This window comes from Bufo gargarizans, chromosome 6 (genome assembly GCF_014858855.1).
Source record: "Bufo gargarizans isolate SCDJY-AF-19 chromosome 6, ASM1485885v1, whole genome shotgun sequence".
Classification (NCBI taxonomy): Eukaryota; Metazoa; Chordata; class Amphibia; order Anura; family Bufonidae; genus Bufo; species Bufo gargarizans.
The window spans coordinates 379,510,293-379,528,674 of NC_058085.1; the positions used below are offsets into that span (position 1 = coordinate 379,510,293).

Consider the following 18,382-nt stretch of genomic DNA (forward strand, 5'->3'; position numbering starts at 1 on the left):
GAGTATAATACTGGATGTAACTCAGGATCAGTACAGGATAAGTAATGTATGTACACAGTGACTGCACCAGCAGAATAGTGAGCGCAGCTCTGGGGTATAATACAGGATGTATCTCAGGATCAGTACAGGATAAGTAATGTATGTACACAGTGACTGCACCAGCAGAATAGTGAGTGCAGCTCTGGAGTATAATACAGGATGTAACTCAGGGTCAGTACAGGATGAGTAATGTATGTACACAGTGACTGCACCAGCAAAATAGTGAATGCAGCTCTGGAGTATAATACAGGATGTAACTCAGGATCAGTACAGGATAAGTAATGTATGTACACAGTGACTGCACCAGCAGAATAGTGAGTGCAGCTCTGGAGTATAATACTGGATGTAACTCAGGATCAGTACAGGATAAGTAATGTATGTACACAGTGACTGCACCAGCAAAATAGTGAGTGCAGCTCTGGAGTATAATACTGGATGTAACTCAGGATCAGTACAGGATGAGTAATGTATGTACACAGTGACTGCACCAGCAAAATAGTGAATGCAGCTCTGGAGTATAATACAGGATGTAACTCAGGATCAGTACAGGATAAGTAATGTATGTACACAGTGACTGCACCAGCAGAATAGTGAGTGCAGCTCTGGAGTATAATACTGGATGTAACTCAGGATCAGTACAGGATAAGTAATGTATGTACACAGTGACTGCACCAGCAAAATAGTGAGTGCAGCTCTGGAGTATAATACTGGATGTAACTCAGGATCAGTACAGGATAAGTAATGTATGTACACAGTGACTGCACCAGCAGAATAGTGAGTGCAGCTCTGGAGTATAATACAGGATGTATCTCAGGATCAGTACAGGATAAGTAATGTATGCACACAGTGACTGCACCAGCAGAATAGTGAGTGCAGCTCTGGAGTATAATACAGGATGTAACTCAGGATTAGTACAGGATAAGTAATGTATGTACACAGTGACTGCACCAGCAGAATAGTGAGCGCAGCTCTGGGGTATAATACAGGATGTAACTCAGGATCAGTACAGGATAAGTAATGTATGTACACAGTGACTGCACCAGCAGAATAGTGAGTGCAGCTCTGGAGTATAATACAGGATGTAACTGAGGATCAGTACAGGATAAGTAATGTATGTACACAGTGACTGCACCAGCAGAATAGTGAGTGCAGCTCTGGAGTATAATACAGGATGTAACTCAGGATCAGTACAGGATAAGTAATGTATGTACACAGTGACTGCACCAGCAGAATAGTGAGTGCAGCTCTGGAGTATAATACAGGATGTAACTCAGGATCAGTAATGTATGTACACAGTGACTGCACCAGCAGAATAGTGAGTGCAGCTCTGGAGTATAATACAGGATGTAACTCAGGATCAGTACAGGATAAGTAATGTATGTACACAGTGACAGCACCAGCAGAATAGTGAGTGCAGCTCTGGAGTATAATACAGGAGGTAACTCAGGATCAGTCCAGGAAACATGACATTCGTTCAGAGCTGAGATCATATGACTGCTTAGCTGTGAATAATCCGACAATAGAAATTTTACAACTTGAGAGAGGAGAACTCCGAAATTACATGAGAAGCCAAAAATGAAAATCTCGGAAAGTTTAGCGTTTGAGGTGACAGGAGGATGATGGAGAAGAGGGTCTTTATATAAATACAGAATTTTCATCCTTTATTATACCCCAGGAGCGCACAGGAGAGGAGAACACGCTCATGTTATAACACATGGTGTGAACAGTCCAGGGGCTACGGCTGAGAGGGCGATCACTTACCTGCCCTTGGGTAACGTCCCCTCTTCTAATAGCAGAGCCCAGATCTGATGGGTCCCGGCCATGGCGATCCATAGCACCCCTGCAAAATAAAGTAAAAAACCATTAATGGCAGGGGGTGGGGCCTAAAGGGGAGGGGCTTCATTACTATGCATCTCCGCTTTAGAATAGGTTTCACAGGAAAACATCATTTTCAGATATTTTTTAAACTCCGATGTTTCCCTTATTACAGGGGTTGGTCTGGATGACGATATCCCAGCGCTCGGCTGAGGTCAGCAGGGTGGCTGCAGCGGTGGGATACCTCCCATCATCCCACATTTTATGTCATATGTGGTCACGCTGCATCCTGCTCCGCTCAGGCCGGTGGCTTCTGCTGTGGATTAAAGAGGGGGTACTGAATAGGGGTACTGAATAGGGGTACTGAATAGGGGGACCCCCCCCCCCCCACCCCAAGCATGACAGGTAACCTGGAGTCTGCAGAGACCCCCAGCATGACAGGTAACCTGGAGTCTGCAGAGACCCCCAGCATGACAGGTAACCTGGAGTCTGCAGAGACCCCCAGCATGACAGGTAACCTGGAGTCTGCAGAGACCCCCAGCATGACAGGTAACCCGGAGTCTGCAGAGACCCGCAGCATGAAAGGTAACCTGGAGTCTGCAGAGACACCCACCAGCATGACAGGTAACCCGGAGTCTGCAGAGACCCGCAGCATGACAGGTAACCTGGAGTCTGCAGAGACACCCCCCAGCATGACAGGTAACCTGGAGTCTGCAGAGACACCCCCCAGCATGACAGGTAACCTGGAGTCTGCAGAGACCCCCAGCATGACAGGTAACCTGGAGTCTGCAGAGACCCCCAGCATGACAGGTAACCTGGAGTCTGCAGAGACCCCCGGCATGACAGGTAACCTGGAGTCTGCAGAGACCCCCGGCATGACAGGTAACCTGGAGTCTGCAGAGACACCCCCCAGCATGACAGGTAACCTGGAGTCTGCAGAGACACCCCCCAGCATGACAGGTAACCTGGAGTCTGCAGAGACACCCCCCAGCATGACAGGTAACCTGGAGTCTGCAGAGACACCCCCCAGCATGACAGGTAACCTGGAGTCTGCAGAGACACCCCCCAGCATGACAGGTAACCTGGAGTCTGCAGAGACCCCCCCTAGCATGACAGGTAACCTGGAGTCTGCAGAGACACCCCCCAGCATGACAGGTAACCTGGAGTCTGCAGAGACCCCCCCTAGCAGGACAGGTAACCTGGAGTCTGCAGAGACCCCCAGCATGACAGGTAACCTGGAGTCTGCAGAGACCCCCAGCATGACAGGTAACCTGGAGTCTGCAGAGACACCCCCCAGCATGACAGGTAACCTGGAGTCTGCAGAGACACCCCCCAGCATGACAGGTAACCTGGAGTCTGCAGAGACACCCCCCAGCATGACAGGTAACCTGGAGTCTGCAGAGACCCCCCCTAGCATGACAGGTAACCTGGAGTCTGCAGAGACACCCCCCAGCATGACAGGTAACCTGGAGTCTGCAGAGACACCCCCCAGCATGACAGGTAACCTGGAGTCTGCAGAGACCCCCCCTAGCATGACAGGTAACCTGGAGTCTGCAGAGACCCCCAGCATGACAGGTAACCTGGAGTCTGCAGAGACCCCCAGCATGACAGGTAACCTGGAGTCTGCAGAGACCCCCAGCATGACAGGTAACCTGGAGTCTGCAGAGACCCCCAGCATGACAGGTAACCTGGAGTCTGCAGAGACCCCCGGCATGACAGGTAACCCGGAGTTTGCAGAGACCCGCGGCATGACAGGTAACCTGGAGTCTGCAGAGACCCCCGGCATGACAGGTAACCTGGAGTCTGCAGAGACCCCCGGCATGACAGGTAACCTGGAGTCTGCAGAGACACCCAGCATGACAGGTAACCTGGAGTCTGCAACCCCCCCGCCCCAAGCAACAGATAACCTGAAGTCTGTGGAGACCTCCAGTGTGACAGGTAACCTGAAGTCTGTGGAGACCCCCAGTGTGACAGGTAACCTGAAGTCTGTGGAGACCCCCAGTGTGACAGGTAACCTGAAGTCTGTGGAGACCCCCAGTGTGACAGGTAACCTGAAGTCTGTGGAGACCCCCAGTGTGACAGGTAACCTGAAGTCTGTGGAGACCCCCAGTGTGACAGGTAACCTGAAGTCTGTGGAGACCCCCAGTGTGACAGGTAACCTGAAGTCTGTGGAGACCCCCAGTTTGACAGGTAACCTGAGGTCTGTGGAGACCCCCAGTGTGACAGGTAACCTGAAGTCTGTGGAGACCCCCAGTGTGACAGGTAACCTGGAGTTTGTGGAGACCCCCAGTGTGACAGGTAACCTGGAGTCTGCAGAGACCCCCCAAGCGCAGGCTGTTTGTAAGCGCAGGAGTCGTGACTGGATCCTCCTCCAGAAGCTGCTGACAGCTCATTGTTCTCTTTAATCATAGGGAATATTTATATTTATTGCAGCATGCTGAACAAGGCGCCAGCGCAGGAACAGTACAGATCAGGAAGATTACCCCTACTGTGAACTGTCAGAGGCCACTCCGCGCTAAACTTCAGCGAGCAGTACAAATAATGGAGAGGTGACCCCGCGCTAAACTAAAGCGAGCAGTACAAATAATGGAGAGGTGACCCCGTGCTAAACTAACGCGAGCAGTACAAATAATGTACAGATGACCCCGCGCTAAACTACAGCGAGCAGTACAAATAATGTACAGATGACCCCGCGCTAAACTACAGCGAGCAGTACAAATAATGGAGAGGAGACCCCGCGCTAAACTACAGCGAGCAGTACAAATAATGGAGAGGTGACCCCGCACTAAACTACAGCGAGCAGTACAAATAATGGAGAGGTGACCCCGCGCTAAACTAAAGCGAGCAGTACAAATAATGGAGAGGTGACCCCGCGCTAAACTAAAGCGAGCAGTACAAATAATGGAGAGGTGACCCCGTGCTAAACTAACGCGAGCAGTACAAATAATGGAGAGGTGACCCCGCGCTAAACTAAAGCGAGCAGTACAAATAATGCAGAGGTGACCCCGCACTAAACTTCAGCGAGCAGTACAAATAATGGAGAGGAGACCCCGCACTAAACTTCAGCGAGCAGTACAAATAATGGAGAGGAGACCCCGCACTAAACTTCAGCGAGCAGTACAAATAATGGAGAGGAGACCCCGCACTAAACTTCAGCGAGCAGTACAAATAATGGAGAGGAGACCCCGCACTAAACTTCAGCGAGCAGTACAAATAATGGAGAGGAGACCCCGCACTAAACTTCAGCGAGCAGTACAAATAATGGAGAGGAGACCCCGCACTAAACTTCAGCGAGCAGTACAAATAATGGAGAGGAGACCCCGCACTAAACTTCAGCGAGCAGTACAAATAATGGAGAGGAGACCCCGCGCTAAACTAAAGCGAGCAGTACAAATAATGCAGAGGTGACCCCGCGCTAAACTAAAGCGAGCAGTACAAATAATGGAGAGGAGACCCCGCACTAAACTACAGCGAGCAGTACAAATAATGGAGAGGTGACCCCGCACTAAACTACAGCGAGCAGTACAAATAATGCAGAGGTGACCCCGCGCTAAACTTCAGCGAGCAGTACAAATAATGGAGAGGTGACCCCGCACTAAACTACAGCGAGCAGTACAAATAATGGAGAGGTGACCCCGCACTAAACTACAGCGAGCAGTACAAATAATGGAGAGGAGACCCCGCGCTAAACTACAGCGAGCAGTACAAATAATGGAGAGGCAACCCCGCGCTAAACTACAGCGAGCAGTACAAATAATGGAGAGGTGACCCCGCACTAAACTACAGCGAGCAGTACAAATAATGGAGAGGAGACCCCGCACTAAACTACAGCGAGCAGTACAAATAATGGAGAGGAGACCCCGCGCTAAACTAAAGCGAGCAGTACAAATAATGTACAGATGACCCCGCACTAAACTTCAGCGAGCAGTACAAATAATGGAGAGGAGACCCCGCACTAAACTACAGCGAGCAGTACAAATAATGGAGAGGTGACCCCGCACTAAACTACAGCGAGCAGTACAAATAATGGAGAGGTGACCCCGCACTAAACTTCAGCGAGCAGTACAAATAATGGAGAGGAGACCCCGCACTAAACTACAGCGAGCAGTACAAATAATGGAGAGGAGACCCCGCACTAAACTACAGCGAGCAGTACAAATAATGGAGAGGAGACCCCGCGCTAAACTAAAGCGAGCAGTACAAATAATGTACAGATGACCCCGCACTAAACTTCAGCGAGCAGTACAAATAATGGAGAGGAGACCCCGCACTAAACTACAGCGAGCAGTACAAATAATGGAGAGGTGACCCCGCACTAAACTACAGCGAGCAGTACAAATAATGGAGAGGTAACCCCGCACTAAACTACAGCGAGCAGTACAAATAATGGAGAGGCAACCCCGCGCTAAACTAAAGCGAGCAGTACAAATAATGGACAGGAGACCCCGCACTAAACTTCAGCGAGCAGTACAAATAATGGAGAGGAGACCCCGCACTAAACTTCAGCGAGCAGTACAAATAATGGAGAGGAGACCCCGCACTAAACTACAGCGAGCAGTACAAATAATGGAGAGGTGACCCCGCACTAAACTACAGCGAGCAGTACAAATAATGGAGAGGAGACCCCGCACTAAACTACAGCGAGCAGTACAAATAATGGAGAGGAGACCCCGCACTAAACTACAGCGAGCAGTACAAATAATGGAGAGGTGACCCCGCACTAAACTTCAGCGAGCAGTACAAATAATGGAGAGGTGACCCCGCACTAAACTACAGCGAGCAGTACAAATAATGGAGAGGAGACCCCGCACTAAACTACAGCGAGCAGTACAAATAATGGAGAGGAGACCCCGCGCTAAACTACAGCGAGCAGTACAAATAATGGAGAGGAGACCCCGCACTAAACTACAGCGAGCAGTACAAATAATGTACAGATGACCCCACACTAAACTAAAGCGAGCAGTACAAATAATGCAGAGGTGACCCCGCGCTAAACTAAAGCGAGCAGTACAAATAATGCACAGATGACCCCGCACTAAACTACAGCGAGCAGTACAAATAATGTAAAGGCGACCCCGCACGAGCGCCACCTGTGTGGAGGTAACATCCTGAATGTGTACGATGCTGCTTCCCAGAGGCGCCGATGGCAGGAAAAGCAGAGTATGAGCTGTAGCATATTTTTTTTTTTACAGTTTTGGAGGGGGGGGGGGGGGGGGGGGAGACCTCAGAAATGATGCAGACACTATAGATAGGCGCTGGTATTAATCACGGTAGTAGGACTATATTCTTAATGAGCAGCAGGCTAATAGAAGCATATTTAGCGCCATCATGTGGTGCTGTGGAGAGGAATCGACCTGAGTAATAAAGTAAACCAAGCTTTATCCTGCACACAGCAGTTATCTGGACACGGCACAGTTCATCCTGCAGGCAGCAGCTATCTGGACACGGCACAGTTCATCCTGCACGCAGCAGCTATCTGGACACAGCACCGTTCATCCTGCACACAGCAGTTTTCTGGACACAGCACCGTTCATCCTGCACACAGCAGTTATCTGGACACGGCACCGTTCATCCTGCAGGCAGCAGCTATCTGGACACGGCACCGATCATCCTGCACGCAGCAGCTATCTGGACACGGCACCATTCATCCTGCAGGCAGCAGCTATCTGGACACGGCACCATTCATCCTGCAGGCAGCAGCTATCTGGTCACGGCACAGTTCATCCTGCACGCAGCAGCTATCTGGACACGGCACCGTTCATCCTGCAGGCAGCAGCTATCTGGACACGGCACCGATCATCCTGCAGGCAGCAGCTATCTGGACACGGCACCGTTCATCCTGCAGGCAGCAGCTATCTGGACACGGCACAGTTCATCCTGCAGGCAGCAGCTATCTGGACACGGCACCATTCATCCTGCAGGCAGCAGCTATCTGGACACAGCACCGTTCATCCTGCACGCAGCAGCTATCTGGACACGGCACCGATCATCCTGCACGCAGCAGCTATCTGGACACGGCACCGATCATCCTGCACGCAGCAGCTATCTGGACACGGCACCATTCATCCTGCAGGCAGCAGCTATCTGGACACGGCACCATTCATCCTGCAGGCAGCAGCTATCTGGTCACGGCACAGTTCATCCTGCACGCAGCAGCTATCTGGACACAGCACCGTTCATCCTGCAGGCAGCAGCTATCTGGACACGGCACCGATCATCCTGCAGGCAGCAGCTATCTGGACACGGCACCGATCATCCTGCAGGCAGCAGCTATCTGGACACGGCACCGATCATCCTGCACGCAGCAGCTATCTGGACACAGCACAGTTTATCCTGCAGGCAGCAGTTATCTGGACGTAAAACTGTTCATCCTGAGATCAGCTTCAGTCAGTGGAGCAAACACAGACGCACCTGGAGCGCCAAATGCAACATCCCAAGGCGAGCTGATTGGCTGCTTTTCTCCTAGAGCTCCGCCCTCCTTGTCAACTCCTTGACTGCCGGTCCCAGCCACAGTGCTCACCGTCAGTGCGTCGAGATCAATCTGGAACCAGAGAAAACAAAATCACTGATGAGTAACCTGCTGAACAGCGGTACTAAGCCAGAAATGAGAGATACCGCATAGTGATGTACTTTCAGGAGATAAGCAGCAGGCGGAGGGGTCTAAAGGGAGGGCAGGGGGCACAAGTGCATGGAGAGCGGGACAAGAGGAGAGAAAGGGGTGCAGAGATGCCTAAAAGAAGGGAGCATAGGCACGGGGGGGGGGGGGAAGAGGTGCCTCCACAAGGAAATAAACATGCACACTCGGCCGAGCCCGCATAGTGATGAGAAGCAGCAGTTGGCTCCGAGTTTCCTCATCTCCTGTATGGCCAATGAGAACCCATGGGGACTGTACCTTCCTGATGAGATGGTTCTCTGTATCCGCCACGTAGATGCTCCTGTCCTGGACGGCCATGCCTTGAGGGGAATTAAACAGGCATTCTGAGAAGCCGCCATCCCTCCAGCCGCTGTCAGGACCTGCGCACAAAACAACCAGTCACATTAAAGAAGGCTTCTCCAACTGTGCAGCGGCCTCCCAAAAACAGGATTCAGGACAGTGCTATAGTCACCGCACTTTATATGGCTCTATCCCAGCAGGAAGACATTGTCCTGTGCAAATCAGAGACTAAGGAGGCAGAAACACTGCAGGCTGTATATACACTGACCTCAATAATAACACAGTATACAGCAAGCTCTTGAGCTCCCTCTAGTGGTGGCTGCATATATCTGTATGCAGTAATCTCCTGAGCTCCCTCTAGTGGTGGCTGTATATATCTGTATGTAGTAATCTCCTGAGCTCCCTCTAGTGGTGGCTGTATATATCTATATGTAGTAATCTCCTGAGCTCCCTCTAGTGGTGGCTGTATATAGTAATCTCCTGAGCTCCCTCTAGTGGTGGCTGTATATATCTGTATGTAGTAATCTCCTGAGCTCCCTCTAGTGGTGACTGTATATACCTGTATGTAGTAATCTCCTGAGCTCCCTCTAGTGGTGGCTGTATATATCTGCATGCAGTAATCTCCTGAGCTCCCTCTAGTGGTGGCTGTATATACCTGTATGTAGTAATCTCCAGAGCTCCCTCTAGTGGTGACTGTATATATCTGTATGTAGTAATCTCCTGAGCTCCCTCTAGTGGTGGCTGTATATATCTGTATGTAGTAATCTCCTGAGCTCCCTCTAGTGGTGGCTGTATATATCTGTATGCAGTAATCTCCTGAGCTCCCTCTAGTGGAGGCTGTATATATCTGTATGCAGTAATCTCCTGAGCTCCGTCTAGTGGTGGCTGTATATATCTGTATGTAGTAATCTCCTGAGCTCCCTCTAGTGGTGGCTGTATATATCTGTATGCAGTAATCTCCTGAGCTCCCTCTAGTGGAGGCTGTATATATCTGTATGCAGTAATCTCCTGAGCTCCGTCTAGTGGTGGCTGTATATATCTGTATGTAGTAATCTCCTGAGCTCCCTCTAGTGGTGGCCGTATATATCTGTATGTAGTAATTTCCTGAGCTCCTTCCAGTGGTGGCTGTATATATCTGTATGTAGTAATCTCCTGAGCTCCCTCTATTGGTGGTGTATATATCTGTATGCAGTAATCTCCTGAGCTCCACCTAGTGGTGGCTGGATATATCTGTATGTAGTAATCTCCTGAGCTCCCTCTAGTGGTGGCTGTATATATCTGTATGTGGTAATTTCCTGAGCTCCCTCTAGTGGTGGCTGTATATATCTGTATACGGTAATCTCCTGAGCTCCCTCTAGTGGTGGCTGTATATATCTGTATGTAGTAATCTCCTGAGCTCCCTCTAGTGGTGGCTGTATATATCTGTATACGGTAATCTCCTGAGCTCCCTCTAGTGGTGGCTGTATATATCTGTATGTAGTAATCTCCTGAGCTCCCTCTAGTGGTGGCTGTATATATCTGTATGTAGTAATCTCCTGAGCTCCCTCTAGTGGTGGCTGTATATATCTGTGTGTAGTAATCTCCTGAGCTCCCTCTAGTGGTGGCTGCATATATCTGTGTGTAGTAATCTCCTGAGCTCCCTCTAGTGGTGGCTTTATATATCTGTATGCAGTAATCTCCTGAGCTCCCTCTAGTGGTGGCTGTATATATCTGTATGTAGTAATCTCCTGAGCTCCCTCTAGTGGTGGCTGTATATGTCTGTATGTAGTAATCTCCTGAGCTCCCTCTAGTGGTGACTGTATATATCTGTATGTAGTAAGATCCTGAGCTCCCTCTAGTGGTGGCTGTATATATCTGTATGTAGTAATCTCCTGAGCTCCCTCTAGTGGTGGCTGTATATATCTGTATACAGTAATCTCCTGAGCTCCCTCTAGTGGTGGCTGTATATGTCTGTATGTAGTAATCTCCTGAGCTCCCTCTAGTGGTGACTGTATATATCTGTATGTAGTAATCTCCTGAGCTCCCTCTAGTGGTGGCTGTATATATCTGTATGTAGTAATCTCCTGAGCTCCCTCTAGTGGTGGCTGTATATATCTGTATGTAGTAATCTCCTGAGCTCCCTCTATTGGTGGTGTATATATCTGTATGCAGCCTGGATTTTATCATGCGCCTATGCAGGGAATTTGGAGCTCTGTTTCACACAGAACTGGAGATTAAAAGTGGATATTTACTTAAACCCTTCATGCAATAGGACGTAACATTACTAGTGATGAGCGGCATATGCAATATTCGAATTCGCGATATTTTGCAAATTTTTAGCCGTATATTCGCCATTAATTAGCAAATTGGAGAATTCGTATTTTCTTGAATGCGAAAATCGACAATCTATCTAATATATAAAGCTGTGTGTGTGTCCCCGCTAAAGGAATCCACAGAGTCATGTTTACACAAAATTTGGCACACAGGTACATCAGGCGCTCGGGAAGGTTTTAGACCAGGTCTCAGCTCTCTAGGACGTACAGTTCCTGAGATATTCCTAAAAAATACATTAGCCAATAGAAGCTTGGTCACATGACCATTATCAGCCAATTGCAGGTCCTCCAGCCTCCACCTACACAGTTTTACTCCAGGTTTCCATAACAACCCAGCCATTTATCTTCACTGCTGTAGGAGAGCTTTAAAGTGAATCTGTCACCAGGATAATTGCTATTGAAGTAAAGCCACGGCCTAATAGCACTTAGTACCTTATTTCTACATGGGCCTTTGTTCCAGCAATAAATGTCTTTATCCTCTGAAAATCCAGTTTATTTGGTATGCAAATGAGCCAGTAAGGTGCCCAGAGGGGCGTCACTCTTGCAGGAAGGAGCCCAGACACGCCCCCTGTCACAATGTGTCCACCCTCAAAAGACTTAAAACCCCTCCCCCAGGTCCCGCTAAGCCACGCCCCTGATCTGGTTAGGCCATGATGCCCCCTCCCACTCCTGAGCCGACAGGGATTGAAAAAATGAAGGTAAAAATCAACTTCTGTCAGCTGCAGGGGTGGGAGGGCGGGTGACTTTCTCCCTGCAGCTTAGGATACTTCCACACATGCGTTTTTCTTTCCCGGTATTGAGTTCCGCCCTAGGGGCTCTATCTCGGAAAATAACTGATCAGGCATATCCCCATGCATTCTGAATGGAGAGCAATTCGTTCAGGAGGTCTTCAGTTCAGTCTTTTTGACTGTTCAGGACGGAGATAATACCGCATGCTACGGTTTTATCTCCGGCCCAAAAAACTGAAGACTTGCCTGAACGCCAGATCCATCCTTCCATTCTGCGCATGCGCAGACCGAAAAAAATGTGAAAAAAAAATGCCGGATCCGTTTTTCCGGATGACACCGGAAAGAATGTTCCGGTATTGCAATGCATTTTTCTGACTGATCAGGATCCTGGAACTTGCCGGATCACTCTGCCGCAAGTGTGAAAGTAGCCTAACACTCTGACAGCACAGTGCTGCTGTTCAAAAGGACACGCCCCCGATCCAGTAAAGGCAACTGTTAAGGGGGCGGGCCCCTGTGGAGGTCACTGTCAAGGGGGTGGTATGCTTTGAAAGTCACCGTTAGGCTACTTTCACACTTGCGTTCGGAGCGGATCCGTCTGCTGTCTGCACAGACGGATCCGCTCCTATAATGCAAACAATGGTATCCGTCCAGAAAGGATCCGTCTGCATAACAGTTTTTTTTCAGATCAGATTTTTCACTTTGTGAAAACTCAGATCCGACAGTATATTCTAACACAGAGGCGTTCCCATGGTGATGGGGACGCTTCAAGTTAGAATATACTAAGAACTGTGTACATGACTGCCCCCTGCCCTCTTACAGTGCGGCCCCCCTCCCTCCCTCCCTCCCCAGTATTATATTCATTGGTGGCCAGTGCGGCCCCTCTCCCTCCCCAGTATTATATTAATTGGTGCCCCCCCCCCCCCCATCATTGGTGGCAGCGGAGAGTTACGATCAGAGTCCCAGTTTAATCGCTGGGGCTCCGATCGGTTACCATGGCAGCCAAGACGCTACTGCAGTCCTTGTTGCCATGGTTACTTAGCAATTTTAGAAGCATCATACTTACCTGCTGCGCTGTCTGTGGCCGGCCGGCCGGCTCTCCTCCTACTGGTAAGTGAAAGGTCTGTGCTATAAGCAATGCGCCGCACAGACCTTTCACTTACCAGTAGGAGGAGCGCCGGCCGGCCACAGACAGCGCAGCAGGCAAGTATAATGCTTCTAAAATTGCTAAGCAACCATGGCAGCCAGAACTGCAGTAGCATCCTGGTTGCCATGGTTACCGATCGGAGCCCCAGTGATTAAACTGGGACTCCGATTGGAACTCTCCGCTGCCACCAATGATGGGGGGGAGGGGCACCAATTAATATAATACAGGCAGGGCTAACCACTGAACCAAAAACCCAGGAAGGCTTGGTCACTTACCTGCCGCAGCTGCTGGACAGTACAACAGAAAAGCACACCAAGGTAAACTGGAACCCATACAAACATACTGCAATCCAAACACCAAATGGATGCAGTACGTACTGACACACAGGAACCAGCACTCCAGCAACAGCTCACAGACTTTACTTTTGATTCACCCCTCCGGGAAACTATGAGACCCCCTCCCGGAGGCCACAACAGACAAACAGGGGAACATCTAGCATCCATGCTGGACAGAATACACCAAACACTGACCAGACACGGAACAACAACCCCAAAACACATACCCACATTAAACATAACCACAGGTAAGGTAGGGTAACATGGAGGATAGAATGGGAAGACATCGATGTCCCACTAGGTGGCCCTCACACTTGGGCCTCATGCACACGACCGTTGTGTGCATCCACGGCCGTTGTTCCGTTTTCCGTCACGGACCCATTGAATTTCAATGGGTCCGTGGAAAAATCTGAAAATGCACCGTTTGGGATCCGCGTCCGTGATCAGCGTTTCCAGTCCGTGAAAAAAATAGGACCTGTCCTATTTTATTCAAGGCCAACGGTTCACGGACCCATTCAAGTCAATGGGTCAGTGAAAAATCACGGATGCACACAAGATTGTCATCCGCGTCCGTGATCCGTGTCCGTTTTATCATTTCAAAGGCAAACTTGACTTAGATTTTTTTTTCATTTTTCATGTCCGTGGATCCTCCAAAAATCAAGGAAGACCCACGGAAGAAAAAACGGACACAGATCACGGAACAGAAACAGTTTTTGTGGACCGCAAAAAAAAACGTCCGTGTGCATGAGGCTTAACTCCAGCACACACCAAGGCTGGTGTACAACTGACTCCTGACCTTAAGCCACAGGTATAAGAAGCACCTAGTGTCCACCCCCAGCAAGTTAACCCCTCCAGCACCAAACAGGGGAGGAACCAGGAGAAGGGGAGAAGGCACATACAAGCCAACATAATTGTGTGGCCCCTGGCAACCGGCATGCACGGCCATGTGTCACGCGCACAACACCGAGGCCGTGACAGGGGAAGGCTGCTGTAAAGGTCAAAGTTAAGGGGGTGGGCTGCTGTGAATTTCCAATTTTAAAGGGGTTGTCCGGGATTGGGAAGATTGGTGTGTGTGGACAACAGTGCCCTAAATTTTACACTTTTTATGCCACTTTTGCCATTGAGAAAATCCCAGCTGGAAGTGCTGTTTTTCTTACAGCCCGTGACGTACAGGGTCCCTTTCTACCGAGCGAAGCCTCTTCTCCCGCCCAGCAGTGAGCCCGGTGACGTCACCGGCACCGATGGGCGGGCTTTAGCGCTGCCCTAGCCAGTAAAGCGGTGTTAAGGGACGGGGGGCTGTGGAGGTCACTGTTTTGGGGGCGGGGGGCTGGGGAGGTCACTGTTATAGTGGATAGTGTTGATATCTTTCAATGACACACACAAACGTTAAATGAAATAGATTACAAATACCCGAGCGAAGTCGGGTCCTTCAGCTAGTGAAATATATTCGCGATAAAAATGTGCGATTAGAATATTCGCAATCAACACTAAGGGGTAGGCAACTTTCATATTGGTTGCTAGAGATGTTGCTAAGCGCCGATATTCGCAATAAATTTGCGATTATAATATTCACGACCAACGCTATTCGCGAATACAAATATATAGCACTATATTCTAAATATTTGAGAATTCTCGAAGCGATTCGAATATTCGCGCTCAACACTAAACATTACGTCTTTAAGTAGGAGCGATTATGGCTGTTACAAAGAGCTGACATCTTACTGCAACAACTGAGCAGAATCTAAGGAGCTAGGCCGAACGCCCACGGCCGTGAGCGGTCCGTGGAACCGCGGCCTGGATTCCTGCTGAGAGCAGGAGCGCACGGCGTCATTGGTTGCTATGACGCCGTGCGCTCCCTGCTGCCGCCACAATACAGTAATACACTGGTATAGATCATACTGTATATTACTGTACTGTGGCGGCAGCAGGGAGCGCACGGCGTCATAGCAACCAATGACGCCGTGCGCTCCTGCTCTCAGCAGGAATCCAGGCCGCGGTTCCACGGACCGCTCACGGCCGTGAAAAACAGCCGTGGGCATTCGGCCTTACACAGAGGGGTCTGTATGGCAGAGCTATTAGGCCGGTTCTTGAGGGGTTAAGGATCATTTTTACCTTGGATTTATAGAACAGGGTGGATTTCTCACACCCCAGAATCGCTCTCCTGGAGTATCTGGATCTGGAGTATTGTGAAGGCTGACCCAGTAACAGTACATTTTGGTCTCTTACTCGGAAAAAAAAAATGTAAAGATGATCAAAAACTTTCCAGCCATTCATCTTCCACCATCAAAGTCTCCTGTAAGGAAAGGTCCCCCCCCCCCGCACACGGAGACGCAGCCGCAGCATTAATCACAGGTACTGATGAGCCAACTATAAGAATAACACCAGACACACAGGAAGTTATTATAATGGCCGCCTCTGCTGCCGGACCTTTATCGTCTACAGCCTGGATGCTCAACCTGCGGCCCTCCAGCTGTTGTAAAACTACAACTCCCAACGTGCCCTTCTGTAGGCTAATAGCTGTAGACTGTCCGGGAATGATGGGAGTTGTAGTTTTGCAACCACTGGAGGGCCCCAGGTTGAGCATACCTGTTCTACAGCGTCGGTGATTTTTAGCTCTGCCTTGTTTGGACACCGCTATAATCCGTCTCCATTTTGCCTCCCCCAATCCTGTTATTGACACCATGTGAGACCACGCACTCAGTGCTGCACCTCATTGGGACCCCTCCTGTAATGAGGTCCTGCAGTCAGTGGTTGATAACCTTTAATGAGATGACGAGACAATTGCAAGCTTTCCAGGCTATAAAAAGGCACCAACCACTGAGGAATCCCCCATTTTTATCTTCTATTTATTGCCAAACACGGCACAAACATACATTGTATCAGACGATCAGGACAGAATGTATCAGTGCAGGTCAATTGCAGGATGCTTATATCACAGAGGATTGTCGGGACTGGATACAACTGTAACAACCTCTCAGCTGTGAGCTGTATACGCCTCTACAGGGTTTATTCACTGGTAAATGTGACACACAGTTCACAAAAACCTTCTGCACGCGGGGTGTGCCAGATTACTTGCTTTAGACCGTTTCTGCGCCATGGGGGTCATGGCCACTTCAGTCATGAGGAAATGTAAGGGCTCATGCACTTGGCCGTAACAGTTTTGCTGTCCGTAAATCGCGGATCTGCAAATTACAAATCCCGTCCGAATGCATGCAGGCATTTTAATTCTTTGTAGAAATGTCCTATCCTTGTCCGCAAAACGGACAAGAATACGACGTGTTTTGTACGACGTGTGGATGCGGATGGCACACAGTGTTCTGTAGCCCCATTGACATGGACGGGTCCGCATCTCATCTGCAAAAATGCGGATCGGATGCAGACTGAAGATGCAGCTGTGTGCATGAGCCCTAAAGAGGAGACAAATGTCTATCGAGATGCATCAAATCCAAACGCAGCGCGCGTCACTGTGGTAAATGTGCCACCTCTCATGCCCGTCTCCTCCACGCTTATACGGTCAATATTTTTGACATTATTGATAAATTTGACCCAAAGTCTATTAAAAGTTGCAGAACTTTCCATCATGGCGAAGCCGAGCTTCACAATCATTTCTTATTCTATCACTATATATAAAAATAAAAAACGAAGCCACTTTCCTTCCGCTGATTGAGAACGTCCTATCGCTTTGCTTCTACAGCTCCTGTGCAGAGTATGCGTTTCCTGTGCAGAGTAACATACTACGTACAGTCTGATCCTGCAGCGAGAGCCACCAAATGCACATTAGTGCAAAGTAGGGACAAAGGGAAGAAAGCAGTGGTACTACACCGTACAGAAGCTGTTCGCTGCCGGTTACCATGGAAACGCATAGTGTGCATAGGAGCTGTAGAAACAAAAACTATAGGGCATTTTTAATTAAGACCTACTGCACAGCTGCTTTATATTTTTTTATTTCAGATTCATTGGGACACAAAAAAAATTGGTTGTGAAGGTGGACATCCCCTTTAAGCCTCACTTCCATACATAGACTACCGCACAATCTTACCTCCGACAGTGTGAAGGATCCGGCCGTCCTTGGACACAACCAGGATTCTGTGGTGTCCAGTATCAGAGATCACCAAAGCGTCACCCGACGGGTCCACAGCCACCTTACCGGGGAAGAGCAGCGGTGACGGGGGCAGCGAGTCCTTGTACAGTCGCAGGGGAATCCTGTCCTCCGTTAGTTCGTGTCTCGCTTTGTAGAACTTTAACGCCATAGAGGTGAAGAGGAACAAGTCCTCCTTGTGTCCTTCTCCAACCAGCGAGAACAGGAGGTTCCCCTGAGGGCCAAGCAGGACGAGGGTCGGCCAGCAAGACACCTGCAGCTCTTGCCACAAGGTGGCGTCGGCATCGTTCACCACCGGGTGGGTGATGTTGTACCTGAGGACGGCACTCTGTATATTATCCAGAACCCGCTCGTTAGGAAACTTGGCTGAATGAACGCCGATGATGACGAGTCCGTCTGGAGGAAGAAAGAGCGTTATTCCTGCAGGATCTTCAACGTAAAAAATAAAAAAACTCAACATTTCCACATCCAACTGAACGGACCATGGCCAGCGGGTGACAACAGCAGCAGATTACCTTTCCTTTTTATTTCAGATTTTATGGGTGCAGAATCAGGAGGCTCTAATGTCTGAACGGAAATGGGGTCTGCACTACTCTTCTTAGGTGCGGTGGTGCAAGCGAAAGGAATTCGTAGTCAATTCAGCAATTGAAACCGCTGCACTCCAATGATATGATGCAATTACAGTGTCATTTATTTTACAAAAACAAGAGAAGTTCTTATCTAGACGTGTGTGTGTGTATATAAATATATATAAAATTATCCAAGACATGGGTCACCGGCAGGGGCGTAGCGTGGGGGGGGCCGGAGGGGCCGTTGCCCCGGGCGCCAAATTGCAGGGGGCGCCAGGCAGCCGAAATTTCAATGAGGGCTACGGGAGCCTATGGCTCCTGTCCCCTCCGTTATGCCCCATAGGCTTCAGGCCTAGTGGCCTGAAGCCTATAAGGCAGTAGAGCGATGCAGGACTCGGTCACGATAA

General features: G+C 49.5%; 1 protein-coding gene across 1 annotated transcript in view; it reads right to left on the reverse strand.

Moving 5' to 3' along the window:
* NHLRC2 (NHL repeat containing 2) overlaps window positions 1-18,382 on the reverse strand; it is a 47,367-nt gene that overhangs the window by 14,550 nt on the left and 14,435 nt on the right. Inside the window, exons 3-6 of the mRNA XM_044298054.1 lie at window positions 17,347-17,802; window positions 8,747-8,868; window positions 8,266-8,395; window positions 1,801-1,879 (exon numbers count right to left, since the gene is read on the reverse strand). Coding sequence (XP_044153989.1) covers window positions 1,801-1,879; window positions 8,266-8,395; window positions 8,747-8,868; window positions 17,347-17,802 — 787 coding nt within the window. The remainder of the gene's footprint in view (window positions 1-1,800; window positions 1,880-8,265; window positions 8,396-8,746; window positions 8,869-17,346; window positions 17,803-18,382) is intronic.